This window comes from Colias eurytheme, chromosome 13 (genome assembly GCF_061535395.1).
Source record: "Colias eurytheme isolate Ceu_HAF_F1 chromosome 13, ilColEury1 Martin Lab GWU primary, whole genome shotgun sequence".
NCBI lineage: Eukaryota > Metazoa > Arthropoda > Insecta > Lepidoptera > Pieridae > Colias > Colias eurytheme.
In genome coordinates, this window is record NC_142992.1 from 677,819 (window position 1) to 703,370 (window position 25,552).

The following is a 25,552-nucleotide window of genomic DNA, read 5'->3' on the forward strand; positions in this document are numbered from 1 at the left end:
AAAATATATAATATACGTTTGTGTATCGCTCAGGTGTGCGACGACCTTAAGGGCTTCTTAGTCAGTGTTTTTTGCGTTGTATATTTGACGACAGACCCAAACAGTTTCTGCAATAAATTACATAAAGAAACGTAACATTTTATGTTTTCCTGTTGTTTCAGTATTGTGTCCGTCTTAATTAAACGTATTTATTACCAGGTCAGTTAAACTACTTTATCAAATTAAGAAATTATTTGACCACTAAAGAAAAGTTACTATGGTTAGACGGACTCATTAAATGCAATTTTACTTTTAAAAGCATTAGGATTATAAAAGCTCCTAGTAAATATATATTTTGAATTTTTTATAGATATTTAATAAACGCAAAGTTTGTACATGTGTAGAAATGATTAATTTTATCGATATCTTTTTTATGGCCTTCCTAACAAATCAAAATCTAGAAATTAAAGATTTTAACGGATTTTAAACAGTCTCCCCGTGACTACGCTCGCTGCAAAGTGTGCGATACGTCGGGATTATTTTTAAATTTATAATACTTGCTTAAAATCAAATACTAAATCAAAATCTGCTAAACTATTATTATTAATCACGTTCTTCACTTACCTCTTGCTCTCGGTTTAGTCAACAGCTTCTGCACGATCTCATCATAGGATCCTTCATCAGCTACACCGGAATCTTTCACCAATTTCTCCTTGACAGCTATGCATATACCATTCCGAGCCAGGAGCGCTTCTAATTCTTCAAACGCCTATAAGATATGAAATTTTTAATTGATTGATTATTGATGATATTGATAATTAATATTATGCGATTTATACTAGATCACTAGGTACAATGTTTCTGATAGCCTATTTGACACTTTTTGATGAAACTTTTTAATTTTAACGATATGGGATCACGTATGCCGTCATACCTAGTCCCAGTAATTTTAACGTTTGTGATAGCCGACTATTTTATAGCCTAGAAATCGACAAATAGCACTTCAAATATATAATTGAATATTAATTAAAATCAGTTACGTGCAAGTGAATCTGTTTGAAACATAATATTTTAAAGAAGAACCTTTATTTAAAACTTAATGAATACATTTCTCATGTTCTCTCATATGAGTGTATCTGACAGGAGCAAATTATACAGAAATATTGTTATGTTAAATATCTTGAAACTAATTTAATGTACAATGCAATAATTATTATTTAAAAAAGACGTGTGGCACTCGGGAACTGCCGCGGTAAAGCTATTGCATAGCATGCCTTCAAGCCACACCTCCGTGTCCGTCGGAGTGGGGAGCGTGAGGTTTTTTCGTTACGGAATTTCTGGATTCGGTCCCCGCGCTCAAGGCCCGCGATAGAAGCTATGCAATAGCTTAAAAATAATAACACTATATCAATGAAATTAATGGTCCAGGTGGTTCAGTATAATAATTCACGATTAAATATCTACTATCTATTATCTCCAGAACATTTACGATCCAAGTAAAGATTTCCTAAGAATCTGCAATAAAGAATAGAAGCAATAAATTTTTATGCTCCACTCGATTCACGAGAAACCCTAATAATTCCTCCTGATTTCCTGATAAATGCACTTTTAAAGTTCACAACTCTCCCATTAGTTCAATGCTTGTACAGCTACCGAAGTATGGCAGAAAGGCAGAAATTGGGCTCCGAACTATTCCATTCTGATAATGGTTGCAATAACTTCTTGCGAAACTTTGCACGACAAATTTTTACCTTTCCAAGCTAAATGTGTCCAGAAACTTCTATTTTACGTCGCTACAAGTTCGTTTTGTTCTCATAACTAATGTACGAGTTATGAAGTGAGTACGTTTGTACGTAATTTTACTTTGGCAGCCGGATATTGAAATCTCCGTCTCATCGAATGAAGATCTGTTTTACTTTGTAAGCACGTTTGTATTTTCTACGATTTGATTTAAGTCACGTAAAGGATCTGCAAGTGACTGCGATCTGAATTTCCAACGTCACGTTACAAGAATTATCATAAAGATTTGTATATTTAAAGCTTTAAAACAGATTTTTTTTCTTGATTTAACACTTCATTAAATTGTAAAAAACGTATACAAGTTTATAATAAAAAAACAGTTTTCTGTATTCCTCCGTATCTAACTTTAGGTAATACTGCTTATTTCGTAACTTCACATTTTGTAATATAATTTTTCGATGCATTTCACAAAAAAATTGCCTCTTACACATTTGGCCATAACATCCCCTATCTACATGAAATACTTTTTCAAGTACTTTCAGAGATAATCTTTCGGCTTTTCCAGAAAACGAATTTAGCTTGCAATAAATTCATCCTGATGTAGTGGCACTTTTGTTACGTGAATTTCGCACCAAATTACGTGCAAATCCTCTAATCCTCCATCTAAAAAGCAGCGAAGAGCTCACAGATAGCATAAATTATGAATTACAAATGTAAATGACTTAATTCTCGCGTAATTTAATAGAGAAATGTTAAAGTGCCTCACTCGGTATGTCCTTCGAATAATATGGATCTGCTAACAATGAAATGAAGCCCTGTGATAATAATATTTTATCCCTCGATGACAAGGAGGTGGGTTAATTGAACTTGAATATACAAATAGAGGTTAATTTGAACTTGTCCGTTAAGTCATGTTAAAATAGACACATTAACAACATTTTATTTGTGATATTATGACCTGAAAATTACTGGCTGTATTAAGAGAAGTTTCATATGTTTGTTTTTGCTTGAAAACTATTAAAAGACATAACAAGGGTCTTGTTGGGTATGGCATGGGTGGCAAACACAACATCGTCCTTTCACCTACTGTTGTTTTATTTAAATCAGCTGTTCACCACGACCACAATCCTTAAACTACACAAAGGGGCCTTTACAGTTCGTCTCTTGGAATAATATTTGATGCTATTTGTAAAGTGGTATGTATTTCATGAGCATCTTGAATTTTCAAGGCTAAAAGGATAAAGGCTACCCTTCCGGACCTTCCGGAAATGTTAGAGGTTTGGACATTGTATTGAAGAAACTTCGAATGTGCCATTTGGGTTGAGGACTATTTATATTTAAGTGAAATATCGTTTGATTCAAGGGTCGCGCTCCATTCAGGCTTTGCCAAAGCTGGGTAACTTAATCTTGGATATACCAGCTCAGTTGTAAATTTACCATAATACGGTTTCTATTGCTGTGTGGTTATATAGAAACAAAAGGTTCAATTCTACCTTTTGTTCTATCAGTACTTGATTTAATTGCTAAGATTGATCGAGTATTTGCGTATAAACATTAATTATTTATTGGTTGTAGATGTGGATTGGTTGTAGTGCATACATTGGTAATTACTTTTTAGTCTCAGAGGCACTCAATCATCTCATCTAAGTTAATCCCCTAGTTCATTAATGCTGCAGATCTCTAGGGAGTAGATCACAATGGCTTATGCGTAGTTTGTATACGAATAGATAGCCGAAGAGGTAAATTAAACATAAACTATTAATTGAATAGAATATGGACTTTGAAACGAGTAAAAATTGAAGAAAAGTAAAAAAGGAAAAAGCTATAATTTCTTGGTTAGGTTGGTGTCGCATTGAATATTATCGAAGGTGTATATAAATATGAAAACTATTAAGCCGGGCCATTTGTCCTATAAAAAATATTAATCTCTGGCCTGAAAGGAAATTGCAGTATGGACCACGAGCGAGCAATCTTGTCAGATCTTACAAAGCAGTTCAACCAGGAAATGTTGTCTCCATAACATAATCTCGTAGAAAATATTATAATTTCCTTTCTTGAATATTTTGAAAAGAAATAAATTGTTTCGTAACAATATTTAGAGATTTTTAATCCTCTAAAAATGTAAGTAAAAGTAAACCGGCTCGATAAATGTGGTTAAATTGGGCGCAGTAAGAGATATATTAAACAAAAAGCGTGCCAACTTCTTCCCACTAAAATGTTGCAGATAACTTTCAAGCTATTTTTTACTATTGGAAACAAACAAATTTAATTCAGTTAGATTAAATACAGGTTCTTCTTATACTTTTTCCTTACAATTCACAGCAGTGTTTTGCGTTTTTGTGAAGTGAGGAAATCGGTCGTTTGCATTTTATCAAATCAAAGGAATATAGCAGCCCTTATAATAATTTTAAGTCTTGTAATATTATGCATTTTTGTTCTGCCTATTCTAGCTCATCTCCTACCAAAATTTCACTAACCAACTGAGGCACCGGACAGCTAAATCTAACCACAATAAACGAACACATCAGTTCTGACACAGGAAACCGTGCAATTGAGCGAGCCAACAAACAATCTCGTCAGACTTCCCAAAGCTATACAATACTATCGTCCATCATTGGGATATACATATATGGAGATGACACCGCCTACATCACTTATGTTCCGCTCAACATACGCCACATGACGTATGTTGAGCGGTTTTTTTTTATGGTTTTAAAGTGAAACGCATCAAATATGCCTTCGTGTGTGTTGCGATATTGCACAAATAATACAAATAATACGGAAATGTGCAAAGGAATAACTTTCATCGGTAAGAACCTAACTAGATAATAATTTTTAAAACTTAGTTAGAGCAAAAAAATGGCGCACAGATTTTGTTCGTGGTGTCTCCTCCATACGTATAGTAATATTATCTCAATGTCGTCCATCAACATTCAGTATGCAGGTTGGTTACTGCAAAGCCTGTATCTTGCGTTATGCCGATTTATTCCGACGTTGTTCCGCTTGTTATTAATAAATCGCTAATTATTTGACCCGGGTCCACCAGAATTATTTTTTAGATTAAACAAAAAACACATAATTATAGATTTTTGTAATTTTTAAGTAAACCTTTATTATCGTTATCGTAGTGGAGACAAAACAAACGTATTAATAATAATAATTAACCCGTTCAGATGTTCTGTAGTTATAGACTATCTCTGGTTATAGGTAGTTAGTAATTACTATAAGTGGATCGACTTCAAAATGTCATACATAATAGAGACGAATTGAATTATCACTTTAACATCAGATTACCAAATATACCCATTTACATTTGAAAAACAATTCTGTTTCTCCTTTAAGGAATAAGAGATAAGCCAATTACCATAATCTTGGTATAATTCTAAACTCTGGGTTGATTCTGAGAAATTCTTTATAGAAAAATATCTACGTTTAATTCAAGGACTAAGTAGAGTACTTACTCAGGTTTAAGTATTGCAATATATTTTTCTTATAATGTGGGCATTTATAGGACACTTGACTAACTTACATATTTTAGAAGTTCTATCACATACTACCTTTCCGCCCGCAGTTTCGCCTATACTTAAATCTTCCTCGAGAAGCAAGCTATCAACAATTGTTGAAAATATAATGAAATTTGGTACAGTAGTTTTTAAGTTTATCGCGAACATACTGACAGATACGGATTTAGACTATAACATTTATAACATACCTCATATATATTTTAACATTTAGTTAAGTATTTTTTTATGATTGTAATATCCTTTCTTTAAATGATAAGATGGTGATGTATTAATATAAGCTCAATATCAATCCTTACCGTTTATGCAAGCGTTTCTTTGTTTTCAATAACAAGACGGAAAGCATTGCAATTCAAGTTTTATTCTACAAAGCCTCGCTTTGTACCTCATTATTTGTACAAAGACAAACCCTTTGCTTACACTTTGCGTTAATAGTGAGATGTTTTCCTTGACGTTATTTCTAGGAAAACTTAAAGATGTCTGAATACTAAAGATGAAAATGATATATGTGAGATTGTACTACGTTTGTATACTGCAGTACTAAATAGTAGCAAAAGATCTTTGGAAATCTAAACAATATGACATACTAGCTTTCGGTGCTCCGTGGTTTTACCCGCAGTGCTCCGCTCTTGTTGGTCTTAGCGAGATGATATATTCCTAGATAAATGGGCTATCCAAACACCGAAAGAATTTTTCAAATCGGACCAGTAGTTCCCGAGATTAGTGTGTTCAAACAAACAAACTCTTCAGCTTTATAAAATAAGGATAGATTTTAAAGAAAAGGGAAAAGGCCATTGTTTTTACAATAGTTCTAAAAAAAGCTAAAGCACCTTCAAATTGAACTGAACCATATTTTAAATAGAACTACACATGCTGGTGTTTCCCGCACCAAAAAATAAAAAAGAATGATCAATATCGGTTCGCCAACCGAAAGTTCGAAGGTAAAAAATAAAAAAAAAACCCGAGGACCCACTCCTTTTTTGAAGTCGGTTGAAAATATATCTACGGAATGCTTACTATATTAGTATCAATGAAATTACTGGAGAGATAAAATGAAATTGCTTGTTAAACAAACAATTAATGTTTTACAAATATATTCGTGTTTATGTCGGCGTATTTCGTTATTTTAATTAATAAATATTATTTACACTACATAAATACAATTATTTGCTATCTGGATTATTGCTACTTATTACATATTTTACTAAAAAAATAAAGTATTGGTTGAAGTATTATAAATTTATAACGTAAACATCGTGTTATTTCGATAAAGTGACGATTATTGGGAGCATTTATCAAAAGCGCTTCCTTATACGTTTGATAATTTTTTTCTAATGATATTGTATCAATAAGTCTAGGATAATTAGATATCACGTCTTTCTTATAAGGATTCTTATTATATTCCCTGTATCATCTTAAATTGTTTTTTTAAGCTATTGCATAGCTTCTATCGCGGGCCTTGAGCGCGGGGACCGAATCGAGAAATTCCGTAACGAAAAAACCTCACGCTCCCCACTCCGACGGGCTCGGAGGTGTGGCTTGAAGGCATGCTATGCAATAGCTTTACCGCGGCAGTCCCCGAGTGCCACACGTCTTTTTTTATAATATGTGGAAAGTAAATTATAAATATTATGTACCTAAATGGAAATTCACATATTTAATTTGCATATTTTATCTACCGTTTGAATAATAATTAAAACAATTTTCATCTACAAACAGCAGACAATAGTATGTAATCGTAAACATTATATTAGAAACGAAAGAATCTCTGCAATTTATCAACGTTTAATAGTTAGTCATTTATCAACCACCTATAACACATTGAGATATACATATATGGAGACGACACCGCCTACATCACTTATGTTCCGTTCAACATATTACGCCACATGACGTATGTTGAGCGGTTTTTTTTAATGGTTTTAAAGTGAAACGCATCAAATATGCCTTCGTGTGTGTTACGATATTGCACAAATAATACAAATAATACGGAAATGTGCAAAGGAATAACTTTCATCGGTAAGAACCTAACTAGATAATAATTCTTAAAACTTAGTTAGAGCAAAAAAATGGCGCACAGATTTTGTTCGTGGTGTCTCCTCCATACGTATAGTAATATTATCTCAATGCTATAACATGACTGTAATCGTTACATTTAAAAATGGAACATTAAAAACACAAACTACAAATTAAAAACATTTCTCAGTTAAAACTCACCTTAATTCCATAACTGGATTCCTCGTAAATTATAGATACGTAACTCCATCCCAGTTTTTTCACAATTTCCACCATCGCCCGAACCTGCGAGAGACATAATTTAATTAAACTAACCGAACATTCTAGAAAGTTTTTGTTTTTTTTTCTCTTATTTTTTTTAAGTTGCATTATTTTGTGCCAGTGCTTGAGGCGAATTGTTGACGTTCCACGAAGGTTTTATATGTTGGCTGAATAGAATAAAAAAAAATACGATTTGTGTTTGACATAGGTATTATTGAACGTTAAATGAATTTTATATTTTCGTATTAATATTGATATAATAAAGATGTAGTATTGTAATGCAATTTGTATTTATATACCAAAAAAAAATATTTATAGAGCCAAAATAATAATTTGAATGTGAATTATTTCCTGTTTATTCCAGGAAAATAAATAAAAATATTGTCTGTGATATAAAAGTAGCAAAGGTGACAATTTTTATTTTATTTATCCGTTAGGTTCGCTAAAATTTTATTCAACGAAGTTTTTGAAAACCTTTGTTCGGAACAGCGTCTAATTTCATTTTAGCTTTGCGACTGTCCTGTCATTTCAATTTGAACTTTGGATTCGGTAATTGTTTTGTACAAAAAAATTTAATTCGACATTTGCGATACAGAACTTTGATTAAAAATTTAAATAACACAACCAAAGTGACTTCTTGGTTAGATATTATTTCATGGTATCCGAACGAAATATTATGTTTAGTAAATTATGTTTCTAGTAAAATATTGCGAATCTGACTTTTACTTGATAATATTATCTATGTATTATTATTTAGAATGGATTTTCTATTGAAATGAAAATCTAAAAAAGGCCGATTATATATTTATGATTTATTATAAAAAGGAGCGTGTGTGCCGAGCACACGTACTATTAGAAGTGAAGTTTCACTTCAAAGAAGTTTCTTTGGCAAGATTCAAAATCGTCACCTTACTCCATGACGTGACGGTATTGCCATGACGCGACCTTGAAATTTTACTCTCAACGCGCCTAAATACGTTTCAAAAACATTTATCAAATAAACAAAATGTTCCCCAATCTAAACTCTTGACTCTTAATACTTCAAAATACAGACAGACATCAACATTCCCATTGAATATAAACAACAAACAGTACTAGATTATTAACAACCGAGTGACAATGTACAATAATGTAAAACAGATTGTGATTGTTCAAACAGAATTAATAAGTTGTTACGCTGACGATTCAAGTTAGTGGAGTTGGCGAAATGTGCTTAAATTCATTACTGAGATTAGTTCAACAGGAATTAATTCGTACTGAAGTTTTAATCCCTTTTCTGTTGATTTTTAGGGAGTGTACCCTTTAGAATTGGGTAGAAATGCTTATGTTTATTTAACGTATCTGGGTGTTTAATTTTGCACATTTAAAAGTAATATTTGCGTTTTGTAGAAAACGAGAAGTTAAGAACCTCGTCCTTTTTTTTGGTCGGTTAAAAATATGAGAAATACAATCTGAAATAATAATGACTTCTACTACTATTGTAAAAGTTAATGTTTGTGTAGGTATGCAAAATGGATCTGGATGAAGTTTGGCACGGAAATCAACATTATAAGCTAGAATAGTACCTACTTTGATTTTGTGAGGTCACCTCTTGAGCAAAGCAGGGGCCAAAGTTAGTATTAATTTGAAAAAAGTAACTATAGAGTCTCTCTTCTCTGCAGAAACTATTTCACGAACTAGTTGTAAATATTATTCTATCTATTAGACACGATGATCAAAAAGCGTATCCAAAATATTAGAATAAATAATCTGTCAGCTTCTTAAAAATTCCAATTTACGCAAAATTAATAAAATTCATACATTCATTTTGTACAGTGATGCCATAATTATGAGCGGCGCGATCAATCACATCACAGTCCCGGGAGGCTACGAGATCGATGATCATAAAGTTATACGTGCCTGACGTAATGAGGATCCATTCGAACAGAGACGGAGTAAGAATAACAGAGGCCCGAAAAAGATAAATTTCTAAATTATTAGCTTCATGTGTTCAATTCATGAATTCATTCATTTCATTTTTGATTAATCATTCATAGCTGTATTCAGAAGTAGAAGTCAAAATTCAAATGTAAGTAAGTAAGTAATTAGAAGTAGCCATCACTCTTTAGCTTCCTAATATTATCTTCAGACACAGAAACAGACACACAAAAATCATATCATAAAATCGCTCTAATGCGACGAACGAAATTTTATATTAGTAAGAATTTAATCCTTTTTGTCTGTATGTGGATAACTATAAAATTCATTGTAAAAATCATAAAGTTTTCACCTTTGCGATATTAATATGCTGAACAAATTTAAAGGTAGTATTTAATCATTTGATAGCGCGTAGTCTGATTTTACTTATAATTTATTTTACAGCAGCTTCAGCATTCTTTTCAAAACTTGTTTAATATTTGATGAAGGAGCATTTAGAGGCCCTGGACCGGTAGCCCGGGGCGCTCCGCCCCTTCCGCTCCCGGATTCCACTAGCTTTTTAGGTATTATGTATTTATTTTCTTGATCGAATTAATTCTTTTGAATTGGTCTTTGATAAAAGCCTAATAGGAAAATGTGTATCGAAATCATAGTTTAGAATTAGAGTAGGGATTGGATCTGTTGTTCAATGATATAATGCTACAAGTGGAAAATTATTGTAAGTTATTTAGAAAAATATATTTATTGTTTAATTAAGAAACTGACAAGTTAAAAAAGTACTCATAGTCGTTGACAAAGTTTTTATCTTGATGTAATTTTGAAAACAAAAAACAAAATGTTAGAAATAATTAACGTGAAATAAAACATTTACCTGATGAAGATCAGAAGGTATTGTACGCGTGAAGTATTCAAATCTGGCTTTGTTCGACAATTCAGGAGACGTTGAAAAGAAGGACACCTGTGAATAAAAACATTTTAAATATATAATTATATAAATTCTCTTATTTGATAAATAATCTTTTTTATATCTAGTATCTCTAATAAAAATGAATCTCTACTTTTACCACGCTTTTAGCAGCATTATAATTAATTTCAAACTTTGTACACTTATCAAGGATATAATATTATTTTATGTGCGTGTGTTTTATTTTTTTTAACTACATCTCTTAAGGCTGCAGTCTAGCAAAATTGCGTTTTCAACAAGTTATTTGACAATTTTTTCCCGGCTAATGAAATGATAAACTGAATTTTTTTTTCTTGTTTATCAATTAGTGTTATATACGCAATGCGCGTGAATTTTTTCACATTTATAAAGTTACTTTATGTTACCTTAATCAGGCCTTCAAGATAAGTCTATTTCCCCCAAAGACATTTCGAGCTAAGTTTGTGCACTCACTACGTTGCAACCGATTACAATTTACACAATCTGATCAGCGCATTATTATCCTTATATAGTCGTTATTAAAAACTGCTGAACACAATTGCCGAAAAACTTATGATTTTCTTAATTAGAACGTTATAAATTCATTAAATTTCCCATTTTTTGCCTTACAAAATCTATTGATAAATACTGCTAAAAGTTATTTTTTCCATTAATTTATTCGAGTTGGTTGAAGACCAATGAGTATTAATCCTTTAAAAAATTTTTTTTTTGAATTTTGATAATTCCTTAAATATTAAAAAAATATTTAAAATAATTAGGAAAAATCCTAGCGAATTTCTTTAGTCGCGCTCCTTGGGCCGGAGCGTTCTGACGTGTGCTCTACGCTCGATTTTCCTTCATACCGAAGTGAAAGTTGCTCTACTTCATTAAATTTAATATTTTTGTTAATTGATTATTTTTATCTTAGTTTTGTGCAAATATTCGTATTTTTAAACATTTGATTTCGATATGGAAACTAAACGAAAAAAATACGCGTGTAACTACTAGAAAAAAAATGATTAGAAAAAAAAAATTTGGTTTCATTAACATAAAGTTAATGAAACCAAATAGATTGCAAAGGTGATTGGCAACAATTTCTTTATTTTACGGGGTGTCAGTAAAGGGATGTATATTTCTTTAAAACTAAAGTAAGCTCATAAATTTTCTTATAATATAATTTTTTTGAAGTTCCAAAAATGTTTATTTTTCGTTTGAGAAATACGAAATATAATATAAACTTGTATTGAGAACTTGAACTTCATCCGGGGAAATCCCCATACGGGGAAAATGATTTGTTTACTCCAAAATTGATCCGAGGTGTTTTAATTTTTTCTTCTAGTCATTTTCAACGTAGCGGCATGTTGTTTGATTATTAATTTTGTAACTTAAATACAGGATGTTGGTTTTATATTCTGATCTTACAGACGCGCTGACAAATTTAGTCCGCCATTTCTAGTTTAGTCTATCAACTCTAAGTACCAATATTAAAACGAATGGATTATCATCACATCATCAAAACTCAGATGTAATGGAAGATCACAATAACATAGAAAATTCAGTGGGTGTTGAGAACTAAACAAACAGAAGTAACAGAGACGCGAAGAATAAAAAAAGAGGACGAAAAAGATAATTCGTTGATGCTTTCCCTTTTCGACGTATTGTTAGGGTACATCACCAATCTGCAAAAAACAAAACTGATGATTCCCAATTGCTGATTAAAAATGAAAAACAAATAATCGACAACAGTGGTGAAAATTTGCTGATCACAATGAAACATCCTTCAGTGGTAGCAGATTTACTCATTTCAAATGTATCGGTGAACAGCGTAAAGGAGAGGAGGACAGGAAAACATTATGAATGTGGATGGTGGATTGTATACAGGTTGTAATCGATAAGTATGTGCAGGCGATTATGACGTTATTATTGCAGGTATCAAAAAACTTAAAACTGATATCGAAATTACTTTACCTAATGAGCAAAATGACAATAATAACTTTTTCAAAGTATAACGAGAAATATCTAAAAAATTTACTTTATACACTCCCATATCAAAAAGGGAAAATGGGACTAGTAGAAGTTAAATGTCTAATTCCGGCAAAAGACATGAATGCGGAAGATGCGGTTAAAAAAAATTAAATATTTGAAATACAATGCAAAAAATAACACTTTTGTCATAGATAATAATCATGACTATTTTTTCTAAATTCATGGACAACTAAACGTTGCAGAAGCAGAAGTCTGCTTATTTGCTGTTTGGACTGGAGTGAATCATTCGTTAAAAATAGAATATATAAAAAAGTATGTAACGTTTAGGCAAAATAAAATGATGGACCATTATCAAGATTTTACATAAATTGCCTACTGTCAGAATTGATTGATTCGAGACTTCAGCATTCGATGCCCATCAAGGACCCATCCTATATCATTCAAGCGATTGAAAAAAAAGAGATAAATCCAGTGCAACCGATAAAGCATCAGAATGCTAGCAAAAGATTTATTAGGTTTATCAATATAAATCTATATATATTATACATAATATGTATAATAAATCTGTAGAAGACGCGAAGACTGACATCCGCGCGGACGGAGTCGCGGGCGGAAGCTAGTCAGAAATAAATATCTTTTGTTTTCATTTAACACAAACATTACATTTTTTTTAATTTATACAAAATTTGTTTATCCGTTTTATTAGTTAAACTGAACAACTTTCACTAAGAAACTTAGGTCGAAAAAAATGTATAGAGTTCTGCATTTTGTATGGAAAGCTTATTTTTTTTTATATTTCGTCCAAATTTCTTTGTAAAAGTTGATCAGTTATATAAACATGAAGTTGAAGATATCAATAGAAAGTATTCGCAAATTTTGTGTACTGATAAAAAAAAAAAACCGGCCAAGTGCGAGTCGGACTCGCGCACCGAGGGTTCCGTACAAACCTGCAATTTTTTTTTAACGGGTTAAAAAAAAAGGCAATTAAATCTAAGTATTTGATATGAATTTCAACTTGATAGCTCTACGCGTTCATGAGGAAAAAAGTAATAAGTTTATATTTATTAAAAAATAAATATATATTTTGTAATGTAACTAAAAATTTAAGGTTTTCGGAATTTTTCCTTTATGTGTGCTATAAAACGTTGCTTCATGCCAAATTTCAAGATTCTAGGTCGACTGGAAGTACCCTTTAGGTTTTGATTCCCTTGCGAGTACTTGCGAGTTTCAAAATATGCAGCTTAAATTGCTGTTTCTTTTGATTGCGTTGACATAGAGGTTTGATTTTGTTACAGCTTAAAGGTATTATAGACCTGAGTATTTGGTATGAATTTCAATTTAATACCTCTACGCGTTGATGAGGAAATGGGTAGTAAGTTTAAAATTATTAAAAAAATATATATTATGTGATGTAACTAAAAATTTATGGTTTTCGTAATTTTTCCTTTATCTATGCTATAAGACGTTGCTTCGTACCCAATTTCAAGATTCTGAGTTCACGGGAAGCACCCTGTAGGTTTTGATTCCCTTGCAAGTGTCGAAAATTTGCGGCATAAACGGCTGTATCTTTTGATTGCGTTGGCTTAGAAGTTTGATTTTTTCACAGCTTCAAGGGACAGTAGACCTGAGTAATTGATATAAATTTCAGCTTCATACCTCCACGCGTTCCTGAGAAAAAGGGTCTTGACAGACGGACGGACGGACGGACGGACAGACGGACAACAAAGTGATCCTATAAGGGTTCCGTTTTTTCCTTTTGAGGTACGGAACCCTAAAAAATCACCCGGTGTAATTTTCACGAAAATTGTTTCAAATTGTCATTTTTGGTACAAATGCATCCTGTCATCCTATATGTAAATAATACAAATGTACTAAGGGAAAGTTGCTCCACTTAATTTTTAAAAATTAAATCATTCGTATGCATAATTTAATATTCGTAATAAGTACCAAAAATGACAATTTGAAACAATTTTCGTGAAAATTACACCGGGTGATTTTTTTTTATCAGTACACAAAATTTGCGAATACTTTCTATTGATATCTTCAACTTCATGTTTATATAACTGATCAACTTTTACAAAGAAATTTGGACGAAATATAAAAAAAAATAAGCTTTCCATACAAAATGCAGAACTCTATACATTTTTTTCGACCTAAGTTTCTTAGTGAAAGTTGTTCAGTTTAACTAATAAAACGGATAAACAAATTTTGTATATATAAATTTATAAAAAGCATTTGAATGCCATAAAAACCAAAAATATAAATTCAAATTTTGTATATAATAAAAAAAATGTAATGTTTGTGTTAAATGAAAACAAAAGATATCTATTTCTGACTAGCTTCCGCCCGCGACTCCGTCCGCGCGGATGTCAGTCTTCGCATCTTCTACAGATTTATTGTATTATGTGTAATATATAGATTTATATTGATAAACCTAATAAATCTTTTGCTAGCATTCTGATGCTTTATCGGTTGCACTGGATTTATCTCTTTTTTTTCAATCGCTTGAATGATATAGGATGGGGATCGAATGCTGAAGTCTCGAATCAATCAATTCTGACAGTAGGCAATTTATGTAAAATCTTGATAATGGTCCATCATTTTATTTTGCCTAAACGTTACATACTTTTTTATATATTCTATTTTTAACGAATTATTCACTCCAGTCCAAACAGCAAATAAGCAGACTTCTGCTTCTGCAACGTTTAGTTGTCCCTGAATTTAGAAAAAATAATCATGATTCTTATCTATGACAAAAGTGTTATTTTTTGCATTGTATTTCAAATATTAAATTTTTTTGAACCGCATCTTCCGCATTCATGTCTTTTGCCGGAATTAGACATTTAACTTCTACTAGTCCCATTTTCCCTTTTTGATATGGAAGTGTATAAAGTAAATTTTTTAGATATTTCTCGTTATACTTTTAAAAAGTTATTATTGTCATTTTGCTCATTAGGTAAAGTAATTTCGATAACAGTTTTAAGTTTTTTGATACCTGCAATAATAACGTCATAATCGCCTGCACATACTTATCGATCAGAGGCGGCTCGTGACAAAATTTTATGGGTGTTCACTTGAAATAAAACACTGAAAATACATGGTGTAAAGCAGTAGGTACAATTTATCAAAAAAATACTTATAAAGAAAATGCATACGTGATACGTCTTTCTTTTTGGTGTGCAAAAATATCTATAACTTAAAGCGACAAGACCGATAGACGCCAATTGCAGTTCATACAACAAATGGTACCGAGATTGTGAATGTTTTTCACCTTGATTGAAAGATGAGCTAAGTCGTCAACGCCCGTTTCAGTCCAAGCACTCTCACCTCCGCCGGCCGCGCCCGCTTTAAATAAAAGACACGAAAAACAAAATAGTTTGTTGCTTTCATCACAACCACACAACCACGGTGTTTTCACATATTGTTCAGATTTAAACACACGCGTATATGTTTTCGTTTTTGTCGTACATTTTTGCGTAAGATCAAGTTCAGGCCGTGGCGGTCCCTTAGCTTTACATTCAAGCCGAATTTGTAACGTTTTATCACACTTTTTAATGAACGCCACATTATAATTATTGTTCATTTTAACACTCACAAGTAATACTGATAACTACAGGCTATTTCAACACGTATTTTATAATTTTAATTAGAAAATTGCATGAATCGCGCGCGTGCATTGAAGTTGACTCGAGTGTTTGTTTATAGTATAGAAGTGGTAACTGGCAACGTTGCGCGCAATCGCTGTCCTGCCGGGCGGTAAAAACGAACCGGCAACGTTTGCGGGTGCGACGCTCCGAATTTTGCTACTTTTCCATAGAAAATCTTTTGTTTCACGCGCAGGGCTCTGGCAAAACCCTCTCTTTCACTCCTATTGGATTTCGTATTAGGAAATGTACTAAATCTTTTTTCATTGGAGCGCAATGAGCGCTCCGCTTCGCGCGTTACATAATATAGTAGGTATTATACAGGTGTATGGGATGATGGAATGATGGATATAATCATTGGGATTACGATTGATTTTAAATAGTAATAATTAATGTTAATAATTAAATTAAGGAGTATGATTTTATTATAATTATTTATGGGAGTTCACTGCACCAGCGCTCCTTAGGGCGAGCCGCCTCTGTTATCGAAGTTCAAGTTCTCAATACAAGTTTATATTATATTTCGTATTTCTCAAACGAAAAATAAACATTTTTGGAACTTCAAAAAAATTATATTATAAGAAAATTTATGAGCTTACTTTAGTTTTAAAGAAATATACATCCCTTTACTGACACCCCGTAAAATAAAGAAATTGTTGCCAATCACCTTTGCAATCTATTTGGTTTCATTAACTTTATGTTCGAAGATAATTTTTTTTCTAGTATGTAGTTACACGCGTATTTTTTTCGTTTATTTTCCATATCGAAATCAAATGTTTAAAAATACGAATATTTGCACAAAACTAAGATAAAAATAATCAATTAACAAAAATATTAAATTTAATGAAGTAGAGCAACTTTCACTTCGGTATGAAGGAAAATCGAGCGTAGAGCACACGTCAGAATGCTCCGGCCCAAGGAGCGCGACTAAAGAAATTCGCTAGGATTTTTCCTAATTATTTTAAATATTTTTTTTAATATTTAAAGAATTATCAAAATTCAAAAAAAAATTTTTTAAAGGATTAATACTCATTGGTCTTCAACCAACTCGAATAAATTAATGGAAAAAATAACTTTTAGCAGTATTTATCAATAGATTTTGTAAGGCAAAAAATGGGAAATTTAATGAATTTATAACGTTCTAATTAAGAAAATCATAAGTTTTTCGGCAATTGTATTCAGCAGTTTTTAATAACGACTATATAAGGATAATAATGCGCTGATCAGATTGTGTAAATTGTAATCGGTTGCAACGTAGTGAGTGCACAAACTTAGCTCGAAATGTCTTTGGGGGAAAAAGACTTATCTTGAAGGCCTGATTAAGGTAACATAAAGTAACTTTATAAATGTGAAAAAATTCACGCGCATTGCGTATATAACACTAATTGATAAACAAGAAAAAAAAATTCAGTTTATCATTTCATTAGCCGGGAAAAAATTGTCAAATAACTTGTTGAAAACGCAATTTTGCTAGACTGCAGCCTTAATTATTTCTTATTTCTGCATCAGGCGGGAACTAATTCACTTATTTTTATTTTGTTGTGTTTTTTATTATAAGAATAAGAAGGTTCCCATGAAAGAAAACATTAGAAAAGTTGCACGGAAAGTTACAAATGAGAGGAAAATTAACGACCAAGCTAACTTTATTACAGGAAAATGTCTGATGGATCAGCTAGTAAAATACACTCGACCACACACACGCATACAAATACACTTTTTACTGGATAAAAGAAAGTAAAAGGATGGTACCTACTATGTTAATGTTAATAATTAGTTTAAGCAATTTTATATTATACTAGCTAGTCCAGCAGATGTACCTTGCTTTCTTTCCATACTAGCTTTCCGCCCGCGGCTTTGCACGCGTTTTTAAAGAAAAACCCTCATAGTTCCCGTTCCCGCGGGATTTCTGGTATAAAACCTATCCTATGTGTTAATCCAAGTTACCCTTTATATGTGTGCCAAATTTCATTGTAATCGGTTCAGTAGTATTTGCGTGAAAGAGTAACAAACACACACATACACATCCTCACAAACTTTTTGAATTTATAATATTAGTAGGATTTTAAATGTATGTAGACGTGAGATGTCGTATTAAATACTTAAATCAAGTTGAACTCTGATAATTACGAATTAACCTTCAAGCCCAGTAATTTAAGTCATTACTTCAAATCTCAAAGGCATTCGAGTCGAAAGTATGCTCAAAAAACTTGAGTTCCACGATCGATAGCACATTATCGAAATTGCTAAGCAATTACAGTCAAAGGTAAAGCAAAGTAGAAACATAACCTCAAACGCACTCTTCTAAAGTTGCCTCTTTTCCTCTTGTACCTTTTATTTTATTTCATCAACTTTCTAGGGTCGGAGGTTGATTCAATTTGTGGTTCGACTTTACTAGTTGATTTCACGTTTTTACGGTCAATAAAGTTTTCGTTCGTTTTTGTGAGAGTCAGATGGTTTATTTGTTTTGAAGTTTGAAAATTGTAACAGAAAATATTAAGTTTGTTTAGAGTAGTTTTCAATGATATCTATACTTATGTTGTAAAGCTGAAGAGTTTGTTTGAACGCGCTAATCTTAGGAACTACGGTTCCGATTTAAAAAATTATTTCACTACTAACAGTGACCTCGATAGATAGGCTATATTTCTAAATATAGCCTATCTATCGAGATGATGGTGTTGCAATGCGGGTGAGACCGCGAGCCACAGCTAGTGAATGATATTGTTTATGTTGTTACTAACTAAAAACTAAGTTTTTAGTTATTCGTCAACTATCAACGGATTTACGATTTACTACCGAGAACTCCACTACAGTACTTTCATAGAAATAAGTTCTTCACATATTCATAGAATAGAAAATATAGCTCACTTGATTCGTGGAATACTCATGAAAAGCCTATAATATATGTTATTTCAAGTCACAATCTACATTATTTATATCAAATATTCGCAAAATCGGTTATATTGAACTCTTTGCTTTTAAGAACAACAATCATCTACATATTTATACAAACTTTTGTAATATAAGGCTGGATAAACACTTAAGACAACAAATATGTATTGTATACTTTTATCAATAAAGCGAAACATTTTAATCTTAATATTTGTACAGAAACATGTACTTTAGGATCGTTTTAATACATTCTCGGATTGTCATTATTTACGTTCGTGCAAAAATACCGAATGAGTATTTTAATTAAACGCAAGGGAAGTCGAGGCTGTAATTTCGTGGTTTTCATGAATTTTACTCTTTTCACCATGTGGGAATATATATTAGTTTATCCATATTTATTTACCTTGCGTTTCGTTAGTAAAAAAACTTTAAATTAGTAACTACGTAATATATACAGTGACTTTTCAGCAAAATATTCTTAGTTACTGTTATTGCTCTATATATTATTTGATACTCAATAACGTACATTTGCATTACCTAAATGGTATTTTATTATTTTTTTTTAAGTGACTAACTACATTATTGTTTTACGCAGAATATTTTTTAATATCTTCCTTTCCCGGCAGATATTGTTCTGCCCTTTTTTCGTGTTTTCTTTCCATAAAAACCTTCCTTGCGCCTTACAAAAATGTAAAAATTTTGGGAAAATGATCGAGCCGCTCTCGAGTTTTACGCTTAGCGATTTGGCGATCCATTTTTATTATATACTAGCGGTCCGCCCCGGCTTCGCCCGTGGTACATGTTTACGTTTTTTCTACATAAGAACCATCCTCGTACTTCAAGGAATATAATAAAAAAATAATTATCGAAATCGGTTCAGCCGTTCTCGAGTTATGCGCTTACCAACACATTTTGCGATTCATTTTTATATATAAGAATTCATATTTTCCACTGTCTTTTCATATATAATATGTACCTATAAAATTTGAGTAGTTAACATTATGTAGCTAATGTTAAATACTCTCCCGTGTTATAAAAAACTCTGATATAAGGTCCTATGTCCAATTACAACCAAAAAACAAGATTCAAAGAGCACAAAGGTCCAATCTCCAAATTACACCATTATCTTGTAGAATCGCTTGTATTGTATCTTATTTGAGGGTATTATGAAACTGAACAATACAGTGGTTTGTGGAAAAAGATCTTCTAAATAATACAGTAACGAGTTGAATTTTGTTGAGTGATTCACGAATAAATTGCGACTCAGGTGGAGTACAGTAAGTAGGGGTTTTTCTTGTAATGTGTAATTAATTTAAGGTATATAGAAAATGTTTGTCAGTTTAGTGAAACATATGTAATTTTTTTATGACTCTACATCCCATAGGATAGCCGTTGTCCATAGGGATATTTTATAAAACATATTATTTTTAATACTATATCTACTTATTAGTTACAATTTGTATTAGTATAATATACTGTTTATTTTCTTACAGAAATTTTATAAGCAAGCAAAGCATCAAACACATCTGGGCCTTTAGACAAACGTACCTAACGCCATGGAATAGAAACTGCTAACGCTAATTATTGACATAAGCTCATGAGATTTTGGTAATGGTTCGTTCACACTACCAAAGACGACGACGACCACGACCAAAATTACAATCTTGCCGAAATTTGTTCAAAATCAAAATTAAAATCTCCCGTCTTTCTAGTACTCGGAAATAAAAAAATTCGAGGTCAATTAATAAAAAAAAAAATAGGTTTTTTGCGATTTTCGCCGAGACGGTAAGTTTACAATACCTACACAATATACAATCACCTGAACCAAAATTGTAGATCATCTAATTATCTATAAAAAAGGTTAAATACATTTTTTTCTAGGAGCCACCGTTACTATGAAAAACCTGTTTGTTTATCCATTGATCTCAAAGATTTTTTTTTACAAAACACCAATACGACAGGAAATTCTGAAATTTCATTTTTAATTGTGTTTTGCACAATTTTATTTAATTGCGACTGGATGAAAATTTTTTTCGTGGTCGTCTTTGTCGTTGGTAGGGTGACCGAATCCTTAGGCAAAACATCATACGCTTGTCAATTTCTATCGATAGCGTATATGTTAGTGAACTTAGCAGATCATTTTTAGCAGATCAAAAAAAAAAAAAATGTGAGTTCTTATCGCGTGCAGTTGAGTTCTACAGTTCCTGATACTTTTTAGAAATAGTTCTGACGTTTTTACCCTAACAAACGACATTTGAAAAAACCCGACCTGGACCCGGCTTAACGTGATGCTAAGACGTAATGCTACGACGTGATGCTACGACGTGATGCTACGACGTGATGCTACGGTGTGATGCTATGCTGTGATGCTACGGTGTGATGCTACGGCGTAATGCTACGGCATGTGTTACGGCGTGATGCTACGCTGTGATGCTACGGCGTGATGCTACGGTGTGATGCTACGGTGTGATGCTACGGCATGATGCTACGGCATGATGCTACGGCGTGATGCTACGGCATGATGCTACGGCATGATGCTACGGCGTGATGCTACGGCATGATGCTACGGCGTGATGCTACGGCATGATGCTACGGCGTGATGCTACGGCGTAATGCTACGACATGATGCTACGGTATGATGCTACGGCATGAAGCTACGGCATGATGCTACGGCATGATACTACGGCGTGATGCTACGGCGTGATGCTACGGCATGATGCTACGGCATGATGCTACGGCATGGTGCTACGGCGTGATGAAATATGACATAAATAAATTTTCTAGTGTTTCATTTTACGCGAGTATTTCTAAAAAGTATCAGGAACTGTAGAACTCAACTGCACGCGATAAGAACTCACATTTTTTTTTGATCTGCTAAAAATGATCTGCTACGGGAAGTTGGCAGATTATTTTTTCAAATGTCGTATTTAAGGTAAAAACGCCAGAACTATTTCTAAAAAGTATCAGGAACTGTAGAACTCAACTGCACGCGATAAGAACTCACATTTTTTTTGATCTGCTAAAAATGATCTGCTAAGTTCACTAACATATATCGTATTCTATTCCTTGGCGTTTTGACGTTCGTCTCGGCCTGCTGCGCTTTAATTGCTCTGTGATATTTATCTCAAATATCTAATCTTTAATAGAAATCAGGATCTTGGGTAAATAATATGTGCGATACAATACTTGGACAATAGATATTATTAGTTTATTTGGACACGAAAGTATTGCAAATAGAGCAAAAAGCTTATAAGAAAGTATTTATCGTGATTCGTCAGTTCAGATTTAATATACACATCGTTTTTAGGGTTCCGTAGCCAAAATGGCAAAAACGGAACCCTTATAGTTTCGTCATGTCCGTCTGTCCGTCTGTCCGTCTGTCCGTCTGTCACAGCCGATTTACTCGGAAACTATAAGTACTACAGTGATGAAATTTGATGGGAATATGTGTTGTATGAACCGCTACAAAAATATGACACTAAATAGTAAAAAAAAGAATTGGGGGTGGGGCCCCCCATACATGTAACTGAGGGATGAAATTTTTTTTTTCGATGTACATACCCGTGTGGGGTATCAATGGAAAGGTCTTTTAAAATGATATAAAGTTTTCTAAAAAACATTTTTCTTAAAGTGAACGGTTTTTGAGATATCAGCTCTCAAAGTCGTAAAAAGTATGTCCCCCCCCCTCTATTTTTATAACTACGGGGTATAAAATTCTAAAAAAAATAGAGGTGATGCATGCTAATTAACTCTTTCAACGATTTTTGGTTTGATCAAAGTATCTCTTATAGTTTTTGAGATAGGTTGATTTAACTGTAATTTATTATATTTGCTGCTACGGAACCCTTTGTGCGCGAGCCCGACTCGCACTTGGCCGGTTTTATTTTAATAATTAGATTACATTAAACAGTACTCTAGTTACACGTTCAATAAAAACCAATATGGTTGCCTTGTGGATAGATCACTAATCTATACTTTAAAATTATAAAGCTGAAGAGTTCGTTTGTTTATTTGAACGCGCTAATATCGGGAACTACTCTTCCGATTTGAAAAATTATTTCGGTGTTAGATAGCCTATTTATCGAGGAAGGCTATAGGCATCTCGCTAAGACCAACAGGAACGGAGCACTGCGGGTAAAACCGCGGAGTACAGCTAGTAAGTTATAAGGCCGCCTAAAAAGTGGTGCTCTCTCTATTTCTTTGAGTAGTAGTAAGGTTTCCTTTGTGTAAAACTGTACTGAAGTTTTAAATAAATAAATAGTATACATTTAACATGGGTCTAGGTATACCTGTGGTATCTTAAACAGTCGCAGCAGGTTGGCAACCTGCACGGACGTGACGCTGGACGCTGCTCCCACCACTCCGGAGATGACCTTCCTCATGGCGGTCGCGTTGCATGCGTATTCTGCGTCATCTATATTACTTATAGACCCTGGGGATGATGATTAGTATTCGATATAAATTGTGTTAATCGACTTAGTTATAGATATTAAAGGATTTTATATATAAGTCACGTTTAAAATACTTTAACGTAATAATTTATATCTCTCATTTGAGTTTGTTTGTTTGCCTGAACGCAGTAATCTCAGAAACCACGGGTCTGTTATGAAAAATTATTTCACTGATTTTACAGTCAATTTATCGAGGAAGGCTATAGGCTTTATTACGTTAAGACCAAAAGTAGCGGGGCACAGCTAGTTTGTAATAAGCCTCTGAGCATTGAAAAATAATTAATCAGGTAGAATATGTAGGATTTATTTCATTCCTATCACCAAATACTTCTACTAACCTTTAATAAAATCCACAGCCATTTCAAGTCCATACGTATCGCGATCACAATCATCCAAAACATGAGCGCCAATCGTCACACCGGGGATCAGTTTTAACTTGTGATTTATGATATCTAGCGTATACAACATCGTCTCCAACGCCTGCACTCCCCCCTGAGGCATCACTGGACCACATGTCATGTTCTCCGACCTTTCATGGACCATCATCAAACCACCAAGCACCAGATCCCCTTCGATTACCGCTTCTCTCTTTATTGGCCAATGCTGGTGTTTCTTATTCAGTTCACCCACATGGTCATTGGGCATCCATTCGTTTTTACTATCATTATCTAGTGCAACTATTTCGTAATCTACAAGGCTCCTATCTAAATAAATGTCTTTAAAGTTGGGTAGAGGGTCGTAGTATGGCGTGTACATGTAGGGGTCTAAATCTATTTTGTGCCGGTGTCTGTGGTGGTGTTTTGGCTCGTCTATGCTGTGTCTCATTTCTGAGTGCTGTAGGATGAAGAGCAGCGACGTGGCCAACCAGGTTGGAGAGGGATGCATGGTAGTGGCGTCTCCCTCACACCATCGTTGTTGAATTTTGTTATGTTGATTGTAAGTTGGTCATTGTGTCTGAAACAAAATAAAAAATGAATTAAAATACGATGATAGAAAATGAATTATTATAGTTGGTGTTATTGTTTGTTTTTCAAGTGATAGGAAAGGTACGCATTATCCATAATATTATTTCCTGTTGTGTAAAAATATGTATTTAATTACTAAGGTCATTCTTATCTATGTTAATCCTACCAACGAATTATCATGGATAATCATAGAGGTTACCATAATTTATTTCCATAAAATCCATTATTAATGAGAATGAATCATTGAAAGTATCTGGCCATGATATAACAGGGATTTCGGGCGTAACGTGATACGTAGATGTATGAGAGATAAAAATAAATGGCTAAACCTGTCAGAAGATTATTGGCAATTTATAGTGTAACTCCGCCCAATATATTTCACAATAGATTACATTTTATGGTGTCATCCACACTTTTTTAAAAAGCTTTTAGAAGATTCGTTTTTAGTGGTCTAAATGTAATTAAATTGGGCGTCCTTTATTGCAGATTTAAAAGGCCTTTATTAAGTTATTACATTTTCTCTAATCATTATTCAATGAATCTTAGAAATATTGGCCTTATTGGTTCAATTTAAAATAAAACATGCAAAAATATGCGTCAACTTTCAAAATAATGTGTACAGAAAAAAAGGTAGGATTTAAGAGGGGAGATATTTTTCATTTGTATGTACATTACTTATTTGTAAATATAAAACAAGAACAACAGAATTTGAAGAATCTTGGAAACTTTCAAAATCAAAAAATATATATTTGCGTCACTCATGAAGGTTTCTAGTTGTTCATTTTAAATTTAAATAAACTTTTGACCCCTGTGAAGAAAACTATCACAGACAATCAGATCTAAACTAATAAAATAAGAAAACAAACCGCTAACGATGTGTCAAAAACAATGGTCCCCATAAATAGTAACATCAATCAACGTCCCAAAAACTAATACAATTTACTGACTCTAATAGTTACTTGCGAAATGACCAAAGAAACTGGATCTTATAATGGTACAGTTTTGTAGACACGTGTTAAATTGGATCCAGAAAAGTTGTAGCTTCAGTTATTTGAGTAAAAAATGTATGTAATTAGACTTATAACGTCTGTAACAACGTATAAACCAACTAATATTACAATGCGAAAGTTTGTGAGGATGGATGTATGCTAGTTACTCTTTCAGGGAATAACTACTGGTAGTAGTCCGGGATACATCGCCCATTTTTGCAAGTGATTACTATCAAGCTAATTTTTCGTGAGTAGCTTTATGAACCATCGTG

The 25,552-nt window shown here is 32.9% G+C and overlaps 1 protein-coding gene across 1 annotated transcript in view; it reads right to left on the reverse strand.

Annotated features, from left to right (window-relative positions):
• The window catches only part of LOC149903188 (metabotropic glutamate receptor 2-like), an 87,752-nt gene extending 63,541 nt beyond the window's left edge, over nucleotides 1-24,211 (reverse strand). Inside the window, exons 1-5 of the mRNA XM_090109048.1 lie at nucleotides 23,665-24,211; nucleotides 23,165-23,307; nucleotides 10,306-10,392; nucleotides 7,458-7,541; nucleotides 604-748 (exon numbers count right to left, since the gene is read on the reverse strand). Of these exons, the coding sequence (XP_089965174.1) occupies nucleotides 604-748; nucleotides 7,458-7,541; nucleotides 10,306-10,392; nucleotides 23,165-23,307; nucleotides 23,665-24,211 (1,006 nt within the window). The remainder of the gene's footprint in view (nucleotides 1-603; nucleotides 749-7,457; nucleotides 7,542-10,305; nucleotides 10,393-23,164; nucleotides 23,308-23,664) is intronic.
• Nucleotides 24,212-25,552: the final 1,341 nt, after the last annotated feature.